The following is a 21,040-nucleotide window of genomic DNA, read 5'->3' as shown; positions in this document are numbered from 1 at the left end:
AAAACCAAGGAGAAACACTCCAAGACACATGTTAATCAAACTAACAAAAATTAAATTCAAAGAAAAAATATTAAAAGCAGCAAGGAAAAGCAAAAAATAACATACATGGGACTCCCCATAAGGTTATCAGCTGATTTTTCAACAGAAACTCTGCAGGCCAGAAGGGAGTGGCAGGATATACTTAAAGCAATGAAAGAGAAAAACCTACTCTACCTGGCAAGGATCTCATTCAGATGGAGAAATCAAAAACTTTACATACAAGCAAACGTCAGGGCTTCCCTGGTGGCGTGGTGGTTGAGTCCGCCTGCCGATGCAGGGGACACGGGTTCGTGCCCCGGTCCAGGAAGATCGCACATGCAGCGGAGAGGCTAGGCCCGTGAGCCATGGCCGCTGAGCCTGCACATCTGGAGCCTGTGCTCCACAATGGGAGAGGCCACAGTGGTGAGAGGCCCACATACCGCAAAAAAAAAAAAAAAAAAAAGTTAAAGAGAATTCAGCACCACCAAACCAGCTTTACAACAAATGCTAAAGGAACTTCCCTAGGCAGGAACACAAGAGAAGAAAAGAACCCACAAAAACAAACCCAAAACAATTAAGAAAATGGTAATAGGAACATACATATCGAAAACTACCTTGACTGTAAATGGATTAAATGCTCCAACCAAAAGACACAGGCTGGCTGAATGGATATAAAAACAAGATCCATATGTATGCTGTCTACAAGAAGTCCACTTCAGATCTAGGGATACATACAGACTGAAAGTGAGGGGATGGAAAAAGATATTCCACGCAAATGGAAATCAAAGAAAGCAGGAATAACAATACTCATATCGGATAAAAGACTTTAAAATAAAGAATGTTAACAAGAGACAAGGAAGGACACTACATAATGATCAGGGGATCAATCCAAGAAGATATAACAATTATAAATATATATGCACCCAATATAGGAGCACCTCAATACATAAGGCAAATGCTAGCAGCTATAAAAGAGGAAATTGACAGTAACACAATAATAGTGGGGGACTTTAACACCCCACTTACACCAATGGACAGATCATCCAAATGAAAATTAATAAGGAAACACAAGATTTAAATGACACAATAGACCAGATAGACTTAACTGATATTTATAGGACATTCCACCCGAAAGTGGCATAATACACTTTCCTCTCAAGTGCACATGGAACATTCTCCAGGATAGATCACATCTTGGGTCACAAAGCGAGCCTCGGAAAATTTAAGAAAATTGAAAACATATCAAGCATCTTTTCCGACCACAACGCTGTGAGATTAGAAATCAATTACAGGGAAATAAACTGTAAAAAAAAAAAAAAACCACGAATACATGGAGGCTAAACAGTGAACTTCTAAATAACCAAGAGATCACTGAAGAAATCAAAGAGGAAATAAAAACATACATAGACACAAATGACAATGAAAGCAGGATGACCCAAAACCTATAGGACTCAACAAAAGCAGTTCTAAGAGGGAAGTTTATAGCAATTCAATCTCACCTCAAGAAACAAGAAAAATCTCAAACAAACAATCTAACCTTACACCTAAAGCAACCATAGAAAAAAAGAACAAAGAAAACCCAAAGTCAGTAGAAGGAAGAAATCATAAAGATCAGAGCAGAAATAAATGAAATAGACAAAGATCAATGAAACTAAAAGTTGGTTCTTTGAGAAGATAAACAAAATTGATTAACCTTTAGACAGGCTCATCAAGAAAAAAAGGAAGAGGATGCAAATCAATAAAATTAGAAATGAAAACAGAGCAATCACAACTGACACTGCAGAAATACAATGGATTATCAGAGACTACTATAAACAACTATATGTCAATAAAATGGACAACCTGGAAGAAATGGAGAAATTCTTGGAAAGGTACAATTTTCCAAGACTGAACCAGGAATAATTAGAAAATATAAACAGACCTATCACAAGTAATGAAATTAAAACTGAAATTAAAAATCTTTTTCAAAAAACAAAAGTCCAGGACCAGATGGCTTCATAGGCAAATTCTAGCAAACATTTAGAGAAGAGCTAACACTTATCCTTCTCAAACTCTTCCAAAAAATTGCAGAGGAAGGAACACCCCCAAATTCGTTCAACGAGGCCACCATCACCCTGATACCAAAACTAGACGAAGTTGTCATACACACAAAAATTACAGACCAATGTCACTGATGAATATAGATGCAAAAATCCTCAACAAAATACTAGCAAACAGAATCCAACAACACATTAAAAGGATCATACACCATGATCAAGTGGAATTTATCCCAGGAATGCAAGGATTTTTCAATATATGCAAATCAAGCAATGTGATACACCATATTAACAAATTAAGGAATAAAAACCATATGATCATCTCAACAGATGCAGAAAAAGCTTTTGACAAAGTTCAACACTGATTTATGATAAAAACTCTCCAGAAAATGGGCATAGAGGAAACCTACCTCAACATAAAGGCCTTATATGACAAACCCACAGCAAACATTATTCTCAATGGTGAAAAACTGAAACCATTTCCACTAAGATCAGGAACAAGACAAGGATGTCCACTCTCGCCACTCTTATTCAACACAGTTTCGGAAGTCCTAACCACGGTAATCAGAGAAGAAAAAGAAATAAAAGGAATTCAAATTGGAAAAGAAGAAGCAAAACTGTCACTGTTCACAGGTGACATGATACTATACATAGAAAATCCTAAAGATGCCACCAGAAAACTACTAGAGCTAATCAATGAATTTGGTAAGGTTGCAGGATACAAAATTAATAATGCAGAGAAATCTCTTGTATTCCTATAACTAATGATGAAAAATCAGAAAGAGAAATTAAGGAAACAATCCCAATTACCACTGCAACAAAAAGAATAAAATACTAAGGAATAAACCCAAATAAGGAGGCAAAAGACCTGTACTCAGAAAACAACACTGATGAAAGAAATCAAAGATGACACAGATGGAGAGATACACCATGTTCTTGGATTGGAAGAATCAATATTGTGAAAATGACTATACTACCCAAAGCAACATATTCAATGCAATCCCTATCAAATTACCAATAGCATTCTTCACATAATTAGAACAAAATATTTTACAATTTGTATGGAAACACAAAAGATCTGGAACAGACAAAGCAATCTTAAGAAAAACAGAGCTGGGGGAATCAGGCTCCCCAACTTCAAACTATACTACAAAGCTATAGTAATCAAGACAATATGGTACTGGCACAGAAACAGAAATATAGAACAATGGAACAGGATAGGAAGCCCAGAGATTAATCCATGCACATATGGTCACCTAATTTCTGACAAAGGAGCCAAGAACATACAATGGAGAAAAGAAAGCCTCTTCAATAAGTGGTGCTGTGAAAACCGGGCAGCTATATGTAAAAGAATGAAAATTAGAACACTCCCTAACACCATACACAAAAATAAACTTAAAATGGATTAAAGACCTAAATGTAAGACCGGACAGTGTAAAACTCTTAGAGGAAAACAGGAAAAACACCCTTTGACATAAACCGCAGCAAGATCTTTTTTGACCCCCCTCCTAGAGTAATGAAAATAAAAACAAAAATAAACAAATAGAACCTAATTAAACTTAAAACCTTCTTCACTGCAAAGGAAACCATAAACAAGATGAAAAGACAACCGTCAGAATGGGAGAAAATATTTGCAAACAAAGCAGCAGACAAAGGATTAATCTCCAAAATATACAAACAGCTCATGGAGCTCAATATCAAAAAAACAAACAACCCAATTAAAAAATGGGCAGAAAACCTAAATAGACATTTCTCCAGAGAAGATATACACATGGCCAAGGGGCACATGAAAAGATGCTTAACATCACTAATTATTAGAGAAATGCAAATCAAAACTACAATGAGGTATCACCTCGCACCGGTCAGAATGGCCATCATCAAAAAATCTACAAACAATAAATACTGGAGAGGGTGTGGAGAAAAGGCAACCTTCTTGCACTGTTGGTGGGAATGTCAAGTGATACAGCCACTATGGAGAATATGGAGAGTCCTTAAAAAACTAAAAACTGAACTATCATTATGACCCAGCAATCCCACTACTGGGCATATACCCAGAGAAAACCATAATTCAAAAGGACACATGCACCCCAATGTTCACTGCAGCACTATTTACAATAGCCAGGTCATGGAAGCAAGCTAAATGCCCACTGAGAGACGAATGGATAAAGAAGATATAGTACATATATACAATGGAATATTACTCAGCCATAAAAAGGAACAAAATTGGGTCATTTGTAGAGATGTGGATGGATCTTGAGCCTGTCATACTGAGTGAAGTAAGCCAGAAAGAGAAAAACAAGTGTCGTATATTAACGCATTTATGTGCAATCTAAAAAAATGGTACAGATGAACCTATTTGCAGGGCAGGTATAGAGACATAGGCATACAGAAGGGATATGTGGACCCACGGGGGGAAGGGGAGGGTGGGACAAATTGGGAGATTAGGATTGACATATATATATATACTACCATGTGTAAAAGAGATAGCAAGTGGGAACCTGCTATAAAGCGCAGGAAGCTCAGCTTGGTGCACTGTGACCACCTAGATGGGTGGGATGGGGGGGAGGCGGGAGGGAGGGGATATATGTGTACGTAGAGCTGATTCACTTTGTTGTACAGCAGAAACACAACACTGTAAAGCAATTATACTCCAATAAAATAAATAAAGAAAGAAAACAAAGGGTTTACCCTGGTGGAAAAAAAAAAAAAGAAAAGAAAAAATTAAAAAATATATATATCGCTGGCCAAAAAGTTCGTTCCGGTTTTTCCACACAATATCATGGAAAAGCCTGAATGAACTTTTTAGCCAAGGCCATATATATATATATGTATATATATATACGTATATACATATGTATATAAATATAAATGTATATAAGTATATATAAATATACAGATATTACTTATTTATAATGTAATAATATATTATTTGTAATAGCGATATACTAATTATACGGTTACGTGTATGTGCATAGGTACGTGTGTAGGTGCGCCTTGCTGAGCTGACGGCCTTCGGGTGAAGCCCTGACGTCAGGGAGGGGCCATCCAGGTAGATGAAGGTGGAAGGAAGCACAAGGCAAAGGAAGAGTAAATGCAAAATGCCAGAGGCAAGAAAAGTCCCAAGAAGTTCAAACACAGGAAGCCAGTGAACGAGGTCATAGCAGGAAACTTAAGCTGAACGAACTTGACACACAGAGGAAACAGGGCCCACCTTCCCCCAACGGGCTCCTACCCCTTGTTAAATAGAGGTGCCCCTTCTCTTTACCCCCATAACCCAAGGAGAACTGCATCCTGCCAGATGTAGAATTCTAGACTCACACAGTTGTCTAGTTAGAGGGAACTTATTTTAGACACACCCCCCGCCCAACCCCGGTTTTCTTTCCATTCTGGTCTGGTGATCTTGACTGAAGCAAAAAAAAAAAAAAAAAAAAAAAAAACGTGGCAGGCCCAGCAGGCTGGGCAAAGCTCAGCCACACCCGGGCCTGTGCTCCCGTGGGCACAATGGCTGACTTCGGTGAGGGGAGGTTTCTGGAAAAACTCCAGGTCGCCTTTAGTCTATTTCACAACCGACTGTCTGGGCGGGCTGCTCTGGCTGAGACCAGAATACGGACCTAAGCCAGCCTCTGGACACACAGTGCCTCAGACACACAGTCTCCAAATGGCCCGTGCCCTACTGCTCCTTTATGCAAAGGGGCTATGCCTTCATGGTGTATGTCATAAAGTCTCCTATCTATGGAGAACTTTCCAGTTCACAAAGCGATTTTACACCCGTTTTCATTTCAACAGAACCCGTAGGAGGTCCTAGTTGCCATCCCCTGGTCACAACAAGGACACCGAGGCTTACTGGCAAGGCAGGGTCTAAGGAAACACAGCTGGTCACGTGTACCGCCCTCCCCCATCCAGGGCTCCCAGCAGGGCTCCGGGCCACCTCCTGTGACTCACCCACCATCTGGGGTGAGGCTCCACTTCCCAGTCGAGGAGAGCCTTCGCTCCCCAGGGCAAGCCTACACCCTGCCTTATGATATCACCTGCTGTGCATTTTCCTCCTCTTCCCTGAGGGCAATTTTTAATATTCCTGCTCTGGAAGTGACAGAGCACTTTTTTTTTTGGGGGGGGGGGTACAGGTACAAACCAGTATGAACAGCTGTTTGTTCATGTTCTGGCTACTTGAATACAGACCTGTATTTGACCTTCCAATGAGCGAAGGTATCAGAGGATATGGGGTGATGGTCTCTTGAGTGATCCTACGGGGGCTACAGAAGGAAGCTCCCCACTCCCACCTGTTTTTTTTTTTTTTTTAAAATAAATCTATTTATTTATTTATTTTTGGCTGCATTGGGTCTTCGTTGCTGCACATGGGCTTTCTCTAGTTGTGGAGCGTGGGCTTCTCATTATGGTGGCTTCTCTTTGTTGCAGAGCACGGGCTCTAGGCGTGCAGGCTCAGTGGTTGTGGCTCGCGGGCTCTAGAGCACAGGTTCAGTAGTTGTGGCACATGGGCTCAGTAGTTGTGGCTTGCGGGCTCTAGAGCGCAGGCTCAGTAATTGTGGCACAAGGGCTTAGTTGCTCTGCGGCGTGTGGGATCTTCCTGGACCGGGGCTCAAACTCATGTCCCCTGCATTGGCAGGCAGATTCTGAACCACTGTGCCACCAGGGAGGCCCCTCCCACCTGCTTTGGATCCACAGATTCTCAGGGTGGACTCCAAAGAGATAAGATAATGATTCCTAGGGAAAAGAAGGAAGGCATTTCCTATACTTGGTCTCTCTCATGGGTTTCTTTTCTCTCTCTTTTTTTTTTTTTGGTCTTCTTAGATCCCCGTGCTTGTTGCAGGAGTAGGGACACACTGCCTTTATTATAAAGACAAAAAAACCTGAGGCTGCATAAGAGTGAAAACATCATTTGACAAAGAAGTAGCGATCACTGGTCCTTTGGGAAGTGTCCTGTTTCTCCTTCTAAAAGTCTGCAATTAAGAGATCGGATCCCTTTATCCTACACTGTTGGTGGGAATGTAAATTGGTGCAGCCACTTTGGAAAACAGTTACAAAACTAAAAATAGAGTTGCCATATGATCCAGCAATCCCACTCCTGGGCATGTCTCCAAAAAAGACGAAAAGCCTAATTCAAAAAGATACATGCACCCCAATGTTCATAGCAGCACTATTCACAATAGCCAAGACATGGAAGCAACCTAAACGTCCACCGACAGATGAATGGATAAAGATGATGTGTTACATATAGACAACGGACTACTACTCAGCCACAAAAAGAATGAAATAATGCCATTTGCAGCAACATGGATGGACCTAGAGATGATCACACAAAGTGAAGTAAGTCAAAGCCCAATACCATATGATATCACTTACATATGGAATCTAAAATATGACACAAATGAATTTATCTATGAAACAGAAATAGACTCACAGAGAACAGACTTGTGGTTGCCAAGGCGAAGGGGGGTTGGGGGAAGGATGGATTGGGAGTTTGGGATTAGCAGAGGCGAACTATTATATATAGGATGGATAAACAACAAGGGAACTATATTTGATATCCTGTGATTAAACCATCATGGAAAAGAATATGAATCACTTTGCTGTAGAGCAGAAATTAACACAACATTGTAAATAACTATACTTCAAGAACATAAACTTAAAAAAAGAGATTGCATCCCTGCAGCTCTGGAGATGGACAGGGAGAAAGAGTAGGTATTACTGGCAATGCACGCTGGCCCTGGAAGCGTCAATACAGACTTTTTAAGACCCACAATTTTTGGAAGTTCAAATTAATGCTTAGACCTGCCTGTATTTTTGAAGCACTTCATTCATGAAAACTCAAGTCCAAAACTCAAATAAGGACACGTGTAACCTCTGTAAACTCCACCAGAGAGCAGGACAACTTAATCACAAGAGGGGTTAAATGGCTGGGACATCATGGCAGCCCTGGATTATTCAGCGGCTGGGCCGTCAGGCTATTTAGATGAGCCCCATCTTCAGGCGGGGTCATAGTCACACCGATTCTGCAGTGAGTGAGTTGATCCTGCCAGGCTGAACCTGCACCTAAACACTTACTCCTCTTCTCTTTGAAGAAAGAGGTTTTAGTCGGCAAGGAAAGGGGCTTCTCTGAATCTCACACAATTTTGGTTGCTCTTAGTTTCCGGTTTCAGACCTAAGGCGTCTGACAGCACCTTGTGAATATTCAAAGGAGATACAGGGGTGCATTTTAATGTCACCTAATTAGTGACGGAGGATGGCTTTCCCTTTTGAGAAACTGATTTGTTCAAAGTAACACAGAGCTTCTGGCAGTCATTCCACTGGTATTTTTGATAGAATATCCCTTGGATAAGAGGAGGGCTATCTTCAGACATTTGTCAGTTGGTTGAATATCACGTTTATCAGACAGCTCTTGAATGAACTCAGCAGCCTAAGGAATGACTAGCAAATATTACTTAACCATAAAGTTATATTCCTGTGAATGAAATCATAACTCAATTTATCAGCACCTATGTGCTCTGAGACTGCCGAAACATCGTATCTAGATGTCATTTTTATAGGAAGCACAATGGTAGAAATACAGCAAATTTTGGATAGAGATCAATCTGTCTTTCCAAATGGCATCTTTTCATTCCGCTATGTAAGTTCCTTAAATGCGAGTCCATCTTGGCATTGTCACGAAGGCTTCCAGTCCAGCCCAAGTTCAGGAAAGTGCTCCCCGTTTCTGAACTCACAGCAATTACTCTCTGTATCACTTCTTTGGAATTATGTACAAGCCGTCCCCCAATTACGGCAGGCTTGTAACTGCAAAGTTTTCGTCCACTTTCCTTGTTTAGAACTTGGACTAAAATGGTGGTTGGATTTCCAGCCGGCCCATGGAAGCCTCCTTAACCTATGGTGTCTTATCAGTCCTTTCATTGTTCCTCAGTGTTTTCCAGGAAGACGTGTCCTGGCTTTCCAGCTGAACTTGGGAGATGCTGGGAACAGGTCTCCCCCTGCAGCTCCAGCCTCAGGGAATGGCACCGCCCCCCTCAGTGACTTGTAAAGCCTCCTCCCTTCTCTCCACTTCACCAGGAGACACACTGCCGCTCTTAGGGTGACAAGACCATCATCCCCGGGCAGCACCTACGAACGAGATCCTACTGTTGCGGTTGTTCTTAAAAACCAGTTATTTAATAAGCATTCGTAGCCCAGAAGCTTCCTGCACTTAACCGTGGCATAGCTTACACGTTCGTATTATGCTTTTAATGTTTTATGACTCTCTTCCCAGTTCCTATTCCTTGCAGGTGGGGGCACATCTAAGTTTCTTTGTACCCTGCAGAGCAATCAGTCCCCAGCTAAGCACACACAGAGGAGCTCAATAACCATTCATTGATCCCTAATTACAGCTACCCAGGAAAGCAATTCAGACAATAACTGAATCGGTCAGGCACCGTTAGGCATCAAAAGAGGCATGAGATCACCTAATAATTTCAGCGCTATCTGGTTAGGCGTTCTTATCATCCGTCATACAGCTCAGGTGCAATTGTAAGAAGATGCTGTAATCCTGGCTTGTCTCTTGGCACCTGGTCCCAAGACAATGTACGACCCCCACTGTTCTCCTGATATGGACTGAAAAGTGGCTTTGATGGTCTAAACATTCTCATGTGGATCGTGCGTCCCACCTAATTCCATCCTCTGTGCGCGCACCTACTTTGACTCTCTCCAGTACCCGCCCCCGCCCTGCCCACCTGCTTTATACTTTTCCTAGCATTATCGTTAACAATTTGTCTCCCTGCTTCCTCTGGCACAGTCCTCGTCCCAGCCATTTCTGCGTATTCATCTCTGGGCTTAGTAGTATTTAGTGGAGTGCTTTGTTCAAAGTAGGAACTCAGCACTTACTGCTATGCCAGGCACGGCACAAGGCACTTAACTGTAGTGAGTTGTTCCATCCTGTGAGGCAGGTGCTATTATCATCTCTACTTTACAGACGAGCAAGCTGCGGCAGAGCAAGACTCAGCGATCTGTCAAAGTTTACAACTGCCAACAACTGCGAGACCAGGCACTTGAACCCAGGCTATCTGGCCTTGGAGACCGTGTTCGTAAACATGGTACATGACTGCCTCTCAACGAATGACTGATCACAGGCTGATTGAACCAAAGATAACAGCAAGTTCTAACAGTGATGAAGCTGCTTTACCAAGAGGGAAAGAGTAGAACTGAGGTAATCGTCATCAAGATCCACGTTTTGGATTTGACAGCATTTGACAATCTCTGGAGACATAAATCTTCGGTTGCTGTGACTGGGGCAGCATTTCAGGGCAGTTTGCTGCTGGCATCTAGTGGGATGGGGGGAGGCTGCAGGTGCTGCTAAACACCCCATAATGCACAGGACAGGCCCCAAATACCAAGAGTGCAGAAGTTAAACCTTGCTCTGGGAAGATCCCAAGTCTACTACTGACGAGATGTCTGATATGGCTCCCTTTGGACTATACAATCAGGAAAAGGAAAAAAATTCACCATTCTTTTTCAGAGTCACCTCTCTAGCAGGCTAACAGTTTAGAAAATCTTCAAAGGTATGCCAGGCACTGTGAACATTTTAAAGGACACGAATATGAGTTCAGACTTTCAATTAACTGGTAAACCAAGGATGCATCCTATTCCTTAAAGCTACCAACACAATAATACTTAATGCTCATAAAGTGAGAAAGTGAAGTAAAACGATTAAGAACAGACCCAAGCTACCAGTTAGCATGCAGGCTTCCTCCTGCACATAGACATTTTCCTTCCCTTTCATTCTAAGGCATGGGATTCTACTTCTCTAAATCTGCAGTGCCTTAGAAATCATAGCAGATGTCATGTGGCTTCTCTTCCTCCACATACAAGTGCCCAGACAGGCAAGAATTTGCTCCCAAGTGAATTCCTGACTAGTTTGTTGAATTTAGCTACTGTAGGTACAGAATAGTGTAAAAAGTATGATCTCAGTTCCAGTTTACCATGCCTTGAAAAATACTTTATTAGGAGGAATCTGTTATGCATTTGGAAGGAGAGCTATTAGTCACTTTGCAGTGAGCACCCTTGAATTTTGAGTGTTATTTCGATAGAGATATTTCATATTATATGAACCAAGCTATAAATACAAAATAGCAAAACATAAATGTCCTAGAGTTTTACAATTCTTAAGGGCTGTTTTATGTGCCATGGCCAGGGAGGGTGATGCTGTTTGATGAAGTAATTTTATAACCTCGGCAAGACAGAGCCTCACGCCCGCGGTCACCCGTCACACACCGTCTCCCTCGCACAGGGCCTCATCGTTGCACGCACCCACTCTCTTCCTGGAGGCCTTGCTGAAAGGAAATCATCTGGGTAAAACCACCTCATCACTCAAGGTCCTTTTCCTTCTAGAAGCTCAGACTTGAGAACTACAGTCGGCCCTCCGTATTCGCAGGTCTTGCAACCTCAGATTCAACCAACCGCAGGTTGAATTTTGCAGATCGGTTGAATCCGTGGATGTGGAACCACGGATATGGAGGGCTGACTGAACTACGCCCTTTTAAATAAGGGAATTGAGCATCTGTGGAGCCAATGCCCACGGACACTGAGAGACGACCATACTATTCTGAAGGTCAAAGAAGTTGTAATCCGCTTTCCTACCCCAAGGTCCACGGCCGTCTTGGGAGGAAGATGCTACCGTCATATATGTTCTACACTATTTTTTCCAGATCTCCTATATTTGTCATCGCTAGATGCTTTGTGGAAGCATCTTTATAAGAAAAGAGATGCTAAATTCATTAACTCGAAGCACATGAGCTACGTACAAGATCAAGGTGAAGTTACTTTGTCTTTAACTCATTTTCAAGTCAACAGAGCCGTTAGAAAATTGCGTTCACAAAAACACAAAAGCTACCGTCGGAAGTTTCCCGAGTACAGATGAGAAAGAAAATTTTTCTGTGATTTCAAACACTCTGCAGTTAATGGGTTATTTCAGAAGACCACTTCAGAAGTGGTTTTCTGAAGAGTATATGAATCCAGCAGTGCCCCAAAGAAAGCATCTCTACAGATTTCTGTCTCCCTCCTGTGTTTTTATAGCTCCACATCTTAGATGTAAAATTTCACTTGAGAGTTTCATATAAAAAACACTCAGATTTGCTTTTTAATATTATGAAATTGCAACAGAAATAGGTTTGGCACGTTATAGGACCCTGTACTCATGAAGTTAGACTTTTAGGGGTTGAAGCTTCTTTACAAATACTTGCACAGACTAAATATATCTAAAATAGTACCACGGTATAGGTGTAACAATGGATTATAATTTTGTGCTTCAGTAACGATTTCTGGTGTTCTTGTTTTTAACATTTTCTTTGACATGGTACTCACATTCATTTTTTTCAAAATAAAATCTATCAAGAATGTTCTCTTCTTTCTTCCCCTATTTCTGCATAATTGTGCTAATATACTAGCTGGGACAGTTATATTTTAAATGACATGTATATATTTAGCAGCATAATTATGCAAATTCTACCATGTTGACGATTGTAGATATCCTTTCAGAGCAGCTACTTAGCATTCTGTCCTGGTTGAAATGCTTAGGATTCACTCCCAAATTCACTCCTCTGCTGGGTGAAGGTGGGGCTCAGTTCTCACCCACCAGGCAGAACACTGCACAGCGGCAAAAAGTATGGATTCCTTAATGTACCTGGACGTTCTATGCCCCTTACTGGCTTTGTGACCTTGGGCAAGTTACTTAACCTCTCTGAGCTCTGTTTCTGCATCTGTAAAACAGGGATGATGACAGTACATACCGCACTGGATCGTCATGATGATTACATCATATGATGTATGGAAACTACTTAACAACGTGCTTGGTCCATAAAAGACTCTCAGTAAATGATAGCTATCATCAGTGTTCTTATATTACCCGGCAGTACGACATTTCAGCCTAGACATCAAGCTTTCCAAGAGCTTAGAATTGCGGATGAAAAGAAGGAAGTGTGGCACCTTCCGAGCTGTCCTAACGGTGGGGTGGCGCGTAGCAGTGTTAGCAGCACAACGTCCTGACTCAAGTTTTTACTAGAGAATCATTCTTTACATACTTTTGTCACGTGCCTGGGTTGAGTTAGTGGGACTGTTTAGGTGTTTCAGTAATACCAACTCGAAATGTAGATGGTGTGTGTGCGTGTGTACGTGCACGCGTGCGTGTAGGGCTACAGGAGAAGGGAATCTAGCCTGTGGTGAGGAATCACCTAGGCAAGATGTGAGATAAAATTCCTCCTCTGCTATTTCACATTTACAGGAATGAATTCAAAAATGTAAAATTATATTCTGAATTACAAGCATATGTCAGAATACGGCAGTGATCGTGACAGTGTATTTTAGGCGAACATTAATCTTCAGTCAACTTTCCTAATCCTTGTTTTTCTAGAAATAAGAACTTGGATTTTCTAAAAGGAGTTGCTGACACTTAAGACAGAAACCCATAGCGTTTTCTGCGCTTCGGTAAAAAACAGAAACCTCTGAGGAAGCAGAGGACCTGAAAATATACTGATGCTACCGGAGGCTAAAATTCTTCAAGACTCTGATCAGGGAGCAGTACAGAGGCAACTCCACACAGCAGAGGGCCCTTCGTTTTGGTCCCACCCATAACCCAGTCCTGGGAACTGGGTTCAGCGATGTTCAGTTATATACGCGTGGTAACCACATGCGTGACGATGAACTAGGTGCTGAGCGAGAAGCCAGACGCCATCGTTGGTCAAAGTGTGCCTGGCACCCAGCAGGGTGCACGCACGTGGCTTGATGTGATAAACGGCGGAATCCCGCTCACAATCCTCTCATTCCCACAAGGTGGGTCAGCAGGGTGGTGGGGGAGGATGGATTCTGGCCCTGGAGGTGGATGGTTCTTATTTTTTCCTGGACTAAATTCTTAGGACTCCAAGTCCCTTCCTATCAGTGACACACATTTCCCAACCAGCCCCTCACAGCCCGCCGGGGCAGACGTGTTGCCCTTTCTTAGAAGCACAGGGCGCAAGCTCCCCAGCCTTAAAGCACGTCTTGGTAGATTTCCCTCTGGTTGTGACACTGGTCTGTTCAAAGAGCCCCAGTATTTATCCCACACCACTCAGCTTTCTATGGTCATGGGAGGCGTCCCTTTCTTTGATTCTTAGAATTGAACTTCCTAAGGACTTTGGAAAGGAGAGAATAAATACCTTTTTCCGAGTCTTCATTTTTCTTAGTCCTGCGTAATCAAGCCTTTCACCGTTTTGTTTCCCATGCAGCCGATTTTTTAATAGGAACTCTTCTTGGAGACAGTTTACATCAACTCTACCCACTTGCCATTGGCCAGAACCCACTCACATGGCCGCGCGTAACTGCAAAGGAGGCTCAGAGATGCAAATAGTTTTGTGCCCCAGAGGAAAAGAAAATACAGTTTGGTAACCACATAGCCTTGTCTCTGCCATCATCTATTCTTCTGTCGGCAAATACCTGTTTCACCCTTCTCTCCACACAAAGAATATATACCCTCCCTCCACAAGGGAAACAATGCAAAGTCTCATTCTGTCATGGAATCCAGCACCATCTACAGGGTCTCTGGGACGTGTGCGATCTTCTCCATCGGTACCAGATGTGGCTCCTTGCAGTCTTGCAAGAAGTTGACTAAAAAGCCAAGTTATCTGTAGCCCTTACACCCAGTACTATAGCAGCAGAGCAAAGACAATTTGTACTCTTGTTCCTTGAATATTTGGTAGCTCTTGTCTATAAACCACTTCACTCTAGTTCAAGCCAGTCACTGTTGCTGTTTTTTTTTTTTTTTAAAGCTGTGTAGAGAGGGTTAGAGATTTTTGTTACATTGATGTCCCCTAACTTCCAGGTTTATTCTCTTTCCATCTTCCTAGAATCTTTCTTCTGGAACCAGGTAAGAGATGGCCCTTTCATGATAAAATTCTGCCAGTGAGGACGGAGCTTTCTGATTTGTGTGATTAAGATAGTAAGATATACTATCACATTCCAATCACAATTTTGGCCTTCTTTTTACATGGTTATGTAATAGAAAGTGACAGGATCGGTCTTGGTAAGGAGGAGGGGAACAGTGGTTTCCAATAAGGTACCGAGTGGCTCTGAATATCTGAATTTTATTTCTCACGCCCCTTCTGAATTCCCATACGACAACAGGTCAAATGCTTATTAACCTCCTTTGGACTCAGTTTCTTTGACTAGATTTTTATGATTATAATTATTATGTTGCCTTCCGTCAACCAGTTCAGGGTAGAGAAATTCCCTCTATCAAGATTAGCTTTTCTGGGGCTTCCCAGGTGGCGCAGTGGTTGAGAATCTGCCTGCCAATGCAGGGGACACGGGTTCAAGCCCCGGCCCCACAACTACTGAGCCTGAGCTCTAAAGTCCGCGAGCTGCAACTACTGAGCCCGCGCGCCTAGAGGCCGTGCTCCGCAACAAGAGAAGCCACCACAGTGAGAAGCCCGCGCACCGCAACGGAGAAGCCCCCGCTCGCTGCAGTTAGAGAAAGCCCGCGCGCAGCAACGAAGACCCAATGTGGCCAAAAATAACTTAAAAAAAAAAAAAAAAAAGATTAGCTTTTCTATTACTCTACAAACTTGAGCGTTTTCAAGATGCAGTATGAAGGTTCTGGGCTGGTAAATTATAAACACATGTGAACTTAAAAAGAAATTTAAATACCTGGAGTGTCACATCCACTAGAAACATTTTGCAGATCTGTGTACCACTCCTGAATGAGTATTACATCGACACCATCCTATTTTTATGCAAATTCGTGTTTTCAACACCCTAGATGACAGACAGTGACACACCCTTTTCACTTCTCGTAACCAGATGAGAAAACAAAGTTGCGCTTCACAAGGAAGAACACAAAGGACCATTTCAGACAGTCAACACTTGAACCACTCGCTCATTTTCAGTGGGGGATCAGTTATGATCGGCTTTCGACGGATCTGTCTGAATGGCGTCTGAAACCATAACTTTCTTCTGAATTACTCAGATTGACATTAATGGTGCTGCTGTTAGATCCACACTCGGGAGGCCCGTTCTGACCTCCTGTTGGGGTGCCCGCCCGCCTGCCTTTAGCCTGGCTACTGCCCAGCCTCACTCGACCACCGGATTTAGAATCTCTGATCCTACTCTTCCTCCCCTACCCGCCAACGGCCAGTACCCACGGGGCACAGTGCTCAAGGCTGGCGCTCAGCTGACCACTGTTCCCTTGGTTCGACTTCTGTAAAGCAGCCCTCAAAACCAGCACGTGGGCGTGGACCACCCTTGGCCACCCTCACCGCCTTACCTGGTCTCTCTGTCTTTGGGTATCGTAGACGTGCTATAAGCAAACACCTGCTTCTCAACCAGAGGAGGGCCGAGGTCCACAATTCCGGATAATCCTGGAGTAGTCCGTGGCTTCTCAATGTACACCAAGGTGCCGGGCTCCTTTTTGAAGGCCTGGCGGCTGGGTGAGACCCGGTCTGACTGCATGGTGTGGGAGGGTCCGTGGGCGTTATGGAGACCATGCATCTCCACCATCCTCAGGTCACTGACTCGGTGAGGAGAGGCCGGGGGCGTTTTGGAGCCCAGAGTAGGCAAGAGGCTCTCTGGATACTTCCTTGACTTCTGTCTGTACAGTGACTGCTCCATGTGCATTTCCGCTTGCAGAGAAGGGCTGCAGTAAGCGCTGGCTGAACGGACTGCAGCGCGGTGATACCCGATGACGTGATCGGGGACATCCAGCGGGTGCCCGCCGTGCGAAGAGGCTATGCTCATCCTCCCCTCGTGATAAAGGTAAGGGTCGGCGTAGAAGCCCTCGTTTCGGTACATCGCGAGGCTCTTGGCGCTCACGTCTTCATCCGGCTTCACGTCTCTTCTTTCCAAGATGGCGCTGGGGCTGGGAGAGATGGATCTGGAGACCGGAAGGCTGGAGAGTCTGTCCCTGGGGATGGTGGCGTTACCAGGAACGACTATTGGCCGGGTGCCTCCGTAAGGGATTCTGGATGGAGAGGGAGGCATGGAATGTGGCACCGGGGTGGACGGTGGGGAATTCGGAATGGCGTGGGGTAGGAGAGCTGCGGGTCCGGGTCGAGAGGCACCAGGGCCATCTCCTCTTGCATAAACGATTTCTCTCTGCATCTGAAAAGAAAACAAGAAATTAGAAAATCTACTTTGATATCCATGCTTTTAGACACATCTCAGCGTGGTTTCCCTGATGAAGTAGGCTGAATAGTGGCCCCTGCAAGATGTCCACGCCCTAAGCCCTGGAACCTGTAACCATGTCCCCTTACAGGGCAAAAGGGCCTTTGCAGATACCCCATTAAGGATGTTGAGTTGGGGAGGTTATCCAGGCGGGCCCAATGCAATCACAATCACTTACGTGAAAGTGACGCAATGCATTCATTACGTGTGGAAGAGGCAGGGGGGTCACCCTCATGGAAGGACATGTGATGACAGAAGCAGAGTCAGAGAGAGAGAACGGGAAGGTGCTGTTACAGAGTCCAAGTTCATACTGCTTGCCCCACAACAGGCCAATAAATCGAGAGACGAGGTGTTGGGGCACGAAGAGTGACTTTATTTGGAAAGCCAGCAGACCCAGAAGAGGGTGGACTCACTCCCCAAAGAACCAACTTGCCCGAGTTAGGATTCAGGCTGCTTCTTTTATACTAAAAGGGGAGGGAGTAAAGTCAAACATTTCCTGCTTCCCGTCAGCCTCCAGAGGGGACTCGTTCACTTCTTTCTCCCTGCAGAAAGAAATCACAGGTGGGCCCGGTCAGGATGTTTCCTGTGAGCTAAACAACGGTATTTTAGCTTAATGCTCACCACCTGGGAGTCAGGGTTCGCAGAGATGGGCCATTATGTATATTTTAAGCTTACAGGCAATGTCCCTTTAGTGACTAACTTGTAACAGAACACAAAAGGTTCTTCCCTAGAGTAATGCCCCATTGTCGATGTCGCTCCACAGTTTTGTGGGAAAAGGGAGGAAGACCACTCTGGCTGGTTACTTCCTGCTGAACGGAGCTGATGAATATTCCTTAGAATCTTTTGTCAGCCTTTGTTTATCTACAACTATGTGAACCCGATGAAACCTATTAGCACTTTGTAGTCTAATTCATGATTGAACTTGGGGTTTTGGCTCCAGTCCCTAACACATATAAATTCCCGTGCTATTTATTTGGACACAATCAATGAAATTGGCTGTCCCTTCTCCAGCTGCAATGGAATTCCCCCCTACTTCAGTTGGACGGGCGGACCTGCTGGAGTCAAACTCATGAGCAGAGGTCAGTACAGAGCCCGAAGTTCTCACGTAATTGGCAACCGCTAGGTCTTTTAGCGTTTATAGAGTCTCCTGCCTGGGCGCACACACCTGGAATGGAGGACCGTGCAATATTTTAAAAGTGTTTGTTTCATTTAAGCCTGCTTCTGGGAGCCACTGATCCACTGCACCGCAACTAGCAAGGTTACCCCAAGTTAAATGCCTCCTGACATTTTAGCAACGTTCCTTTCTCATATATGATTCATTTTCTTGGTTTTTCCTGTTGACTGTGGTCTCCAGGAGGAATGCAGTTTTAATGCCTTCATCCAAATCGGGGGATAGTTTCGCTAAGGAGGGCTTTAACAGCTTCAGAGAGTTTCTGTCCAGGTAGGATGTTTCCACGGATCCTGAAAAGGTGTCCACACAAACACGAGCAGGTATCTGAGATTTCCTGCAGCTGGAGGCCTTTGAGTAAATATTTGTCAGTCCTCGGTGGGGCAGGTTCCTCTGTGTTGAGTCCCCACCTGGGAGGTCTGACAGCAGTCTCTGGGGGAAAGGGCTTGGCTTGCCACGAGCACCATCTGTTGGCTTAAAGCATGTTCTGGTGGGACTCCGATGTCACGCTATTGTGCTGAAAAACTCCAGGCTGAGGTCTATCAGGAAGTCAATCAGGTCAACCCCCCCACTGTCAATTTCACCCCCCCCCCTCCTGTGGGGAGTCCAGCGCCTCAAGGCCAAGGGAGTCCCTGGGTCTCTTCATTCAGAGTGTTCCTCTCTACCACGAGAGGCTCTCAGCTGCTACTGTGCCTCTGTCTTAGCAGAGGGCAGTCTGTGTTCCAGCGCTCCTCCTCCTCACAATAAGTGTACTGCTCCTTCCCCAGGGGCGGCCTACCTCTCTTCGGGTTACTTGCCTTCCCCGAACCCAATGCCACTGCCAAAACCGTGGCGTTTCCTGTTGCATCTCTCTCCTGTTGTTCCCTCAACACTTAAAAAGCAACATCTACCAATTGAGAAGGGTTCATTCCAAATGTACCATCTAATTTTTGCAACGTTCTCCTGAAATCGGAGGCGCTTTGCCCCAAAAGGTCAAATTTACCATTCTAATATTTGCAGGGGCCTGGGGCTCTGCATTAGTATGATGTGTGTAGGCCTGATAAATCCTTTCCAAAAATTCAGAGAGATCTTCATTTGCTTTGCTGACTTTCTTGAATTTTGTTCAAACTCTTTTGCCTTGGTTTCCCCTTTCAAGGCCCTGCCAAGATGCGCTAATGAACAGTGCTCTCATAAGGGCCTTCTTCCCTCACTGGGGTCCCCATTTGGTTCAGCTGTGGGTGCTGGCAAGTGGGCTTCAGGTGTAGAGCATCCTCTCTACAAGGAGGGCTGCAAACTTTCCAACTAAACAAGTTTGAGAAACCCAGCCAGCTGGTCATTTCCATTTAGGCCCCCATGAGATAATGGCATAAGGAAAATAGCCCTGTCCCAAAGTGGCTCCAGGCCCAAACTGGGTGCCCTGTTGAGTCTTAGATGGAGATTCCAGACCGAGTGCCTGTGCCCCAGGAACTAGCACAGGATCTTCTTGTTTTGTTTTGTTCTTTTGGCCGTGCTGAACAGCTTGTGGGATCTTAGTTCCCCAACCAAGGATTGAACCCAGGCTACCGCAGTGAAAGTGCCGAGTCCTAAACCACTGGCCTGCCAGGGAATTCCCGGCATTTTCTAATTGATCCTATAAGGAGGGCAGTCCTGAGCCCCAGTGTCAGGAACTGGGCCTGGACAGGAACGGAAGGTGGTGTAAGGGTTGGATATACTGGCATAGCGGCCGGAGCGGCTGGGACAGCCGGCTCAGCCAGAGGAGTTAAGGTCTGAAGCAACATGTCCTCTCATTTCCTTCCTCATTTTCCCTGGGAATAGTACAAATGCTTGCATATAAAGGATTTCATTATTCTGGCCTGTTTCTTCACCCAATAGCTAGAGTGTCATTCAAAAGCCGCTGTAAAACTCTAGATAGCAACTGATCATGTAGCCATTAAAAGGATGTCTTTTTGCCTTGGTATCAACCAGCTGGGATTACAGTGCAACTGAACAGAAAATTGACTACTGCTGTGGCTGTGACAATAAGGTAATTACTAAAATTACGACTGATACCATTTACCAGGATGTGCCAGAATTTTAGGAGTTCCATATAATTTCTGGAATATATGTTAATAACATTTACCCATACAGTACAACCTAAGAAGTTTTATCACCACCCATTTGACAATGCCTCCCATGCAATTCATCACACCAAATAAGCCCAATTAGTTTAATATTCCTCTCTCTGAGATGGAGAGAAAACAAGTAATTTGAGGTGTTCCAGAGACCCTCCAGAAAACCCCAGCGTTAGCCGGAGGTCAAATGAATCCCACTTCGAACTTGATCTTTGGGACACTTGTCAAAAATATCAGAAGTTTTAATGAGCGATAAAAGATCCCAGTGGCAAATGCAGGTCACTTAAACAAAATCTCATGATCTGTTACCAAAAGGAGTTCAATATTTTAAGAAAACGTTGTCCTCTTAGAGAACCAAAGTCAGATTTTTGTACCACTTTACCTTCAAGATTTGTTTTCTTAAGTTCAATCTTATCTTAGAACTAAGTTTAGTTTCAAGGCACGAAAACCTGGAGAGACTATTCCAGACAGACGTTTCCAGAACATTATTCCCAGAGTTTACCCAAAACTCTTTACTTCATTTACCTTTATTTTATTTACTTAAAAGTTTTGTCACATTGTTT

General features: G+C 43.9%; 1 protein-coding gene across 50 annotated transcripts in view; it reads right to left on the bottom strand.

Annotated features, from left to right (window-relative positions):
- The window catches only part of KIAA1217 (KIAA1217 ortholog), a 769,974-nt gene that overhangs the window by 60,277 nt on the left and 688,657 nt on the right, over positions 1-21,040 (bottom strand). For 49 of the 50 annotated variants that reach the window (XM_067030413.1, XM_067030414.1, XM_067030417.1 and 46 more), the window contains one exon: positions 16,324-17,156. In XM_067030413.1, the coding sequence (XP_066886514.1) occupies positions 16,324-17,156 (833 nt within the window). Of the gene's footprint in view, positions 1-16,323; positions 17,157-17,397; positions 17,698-21,040 lie in introns of those variants that run through there. The other variant, XM_067030419.1, reaches the window with a different exon arrangement.

Source organism: Kogia breviceps, chromosome 3 (assembly GCF_026419965.1).
Source record: "Kogia breviceps isolate mKogBre1 chromosome 3, mKogBre1 haplotype 1, whole genome shotgun sequence".
Lineage (NCBI taxonomy): Eukaryota > Metazoa > Chordata > Mammalia > Artiodactyla > Physeteridae > Kogia > Kogia breviceps.
Note: the sequence above shows the minus strand (reverse complement) of the source record. Positions and strands in the feature narration are given on the sequence as shown.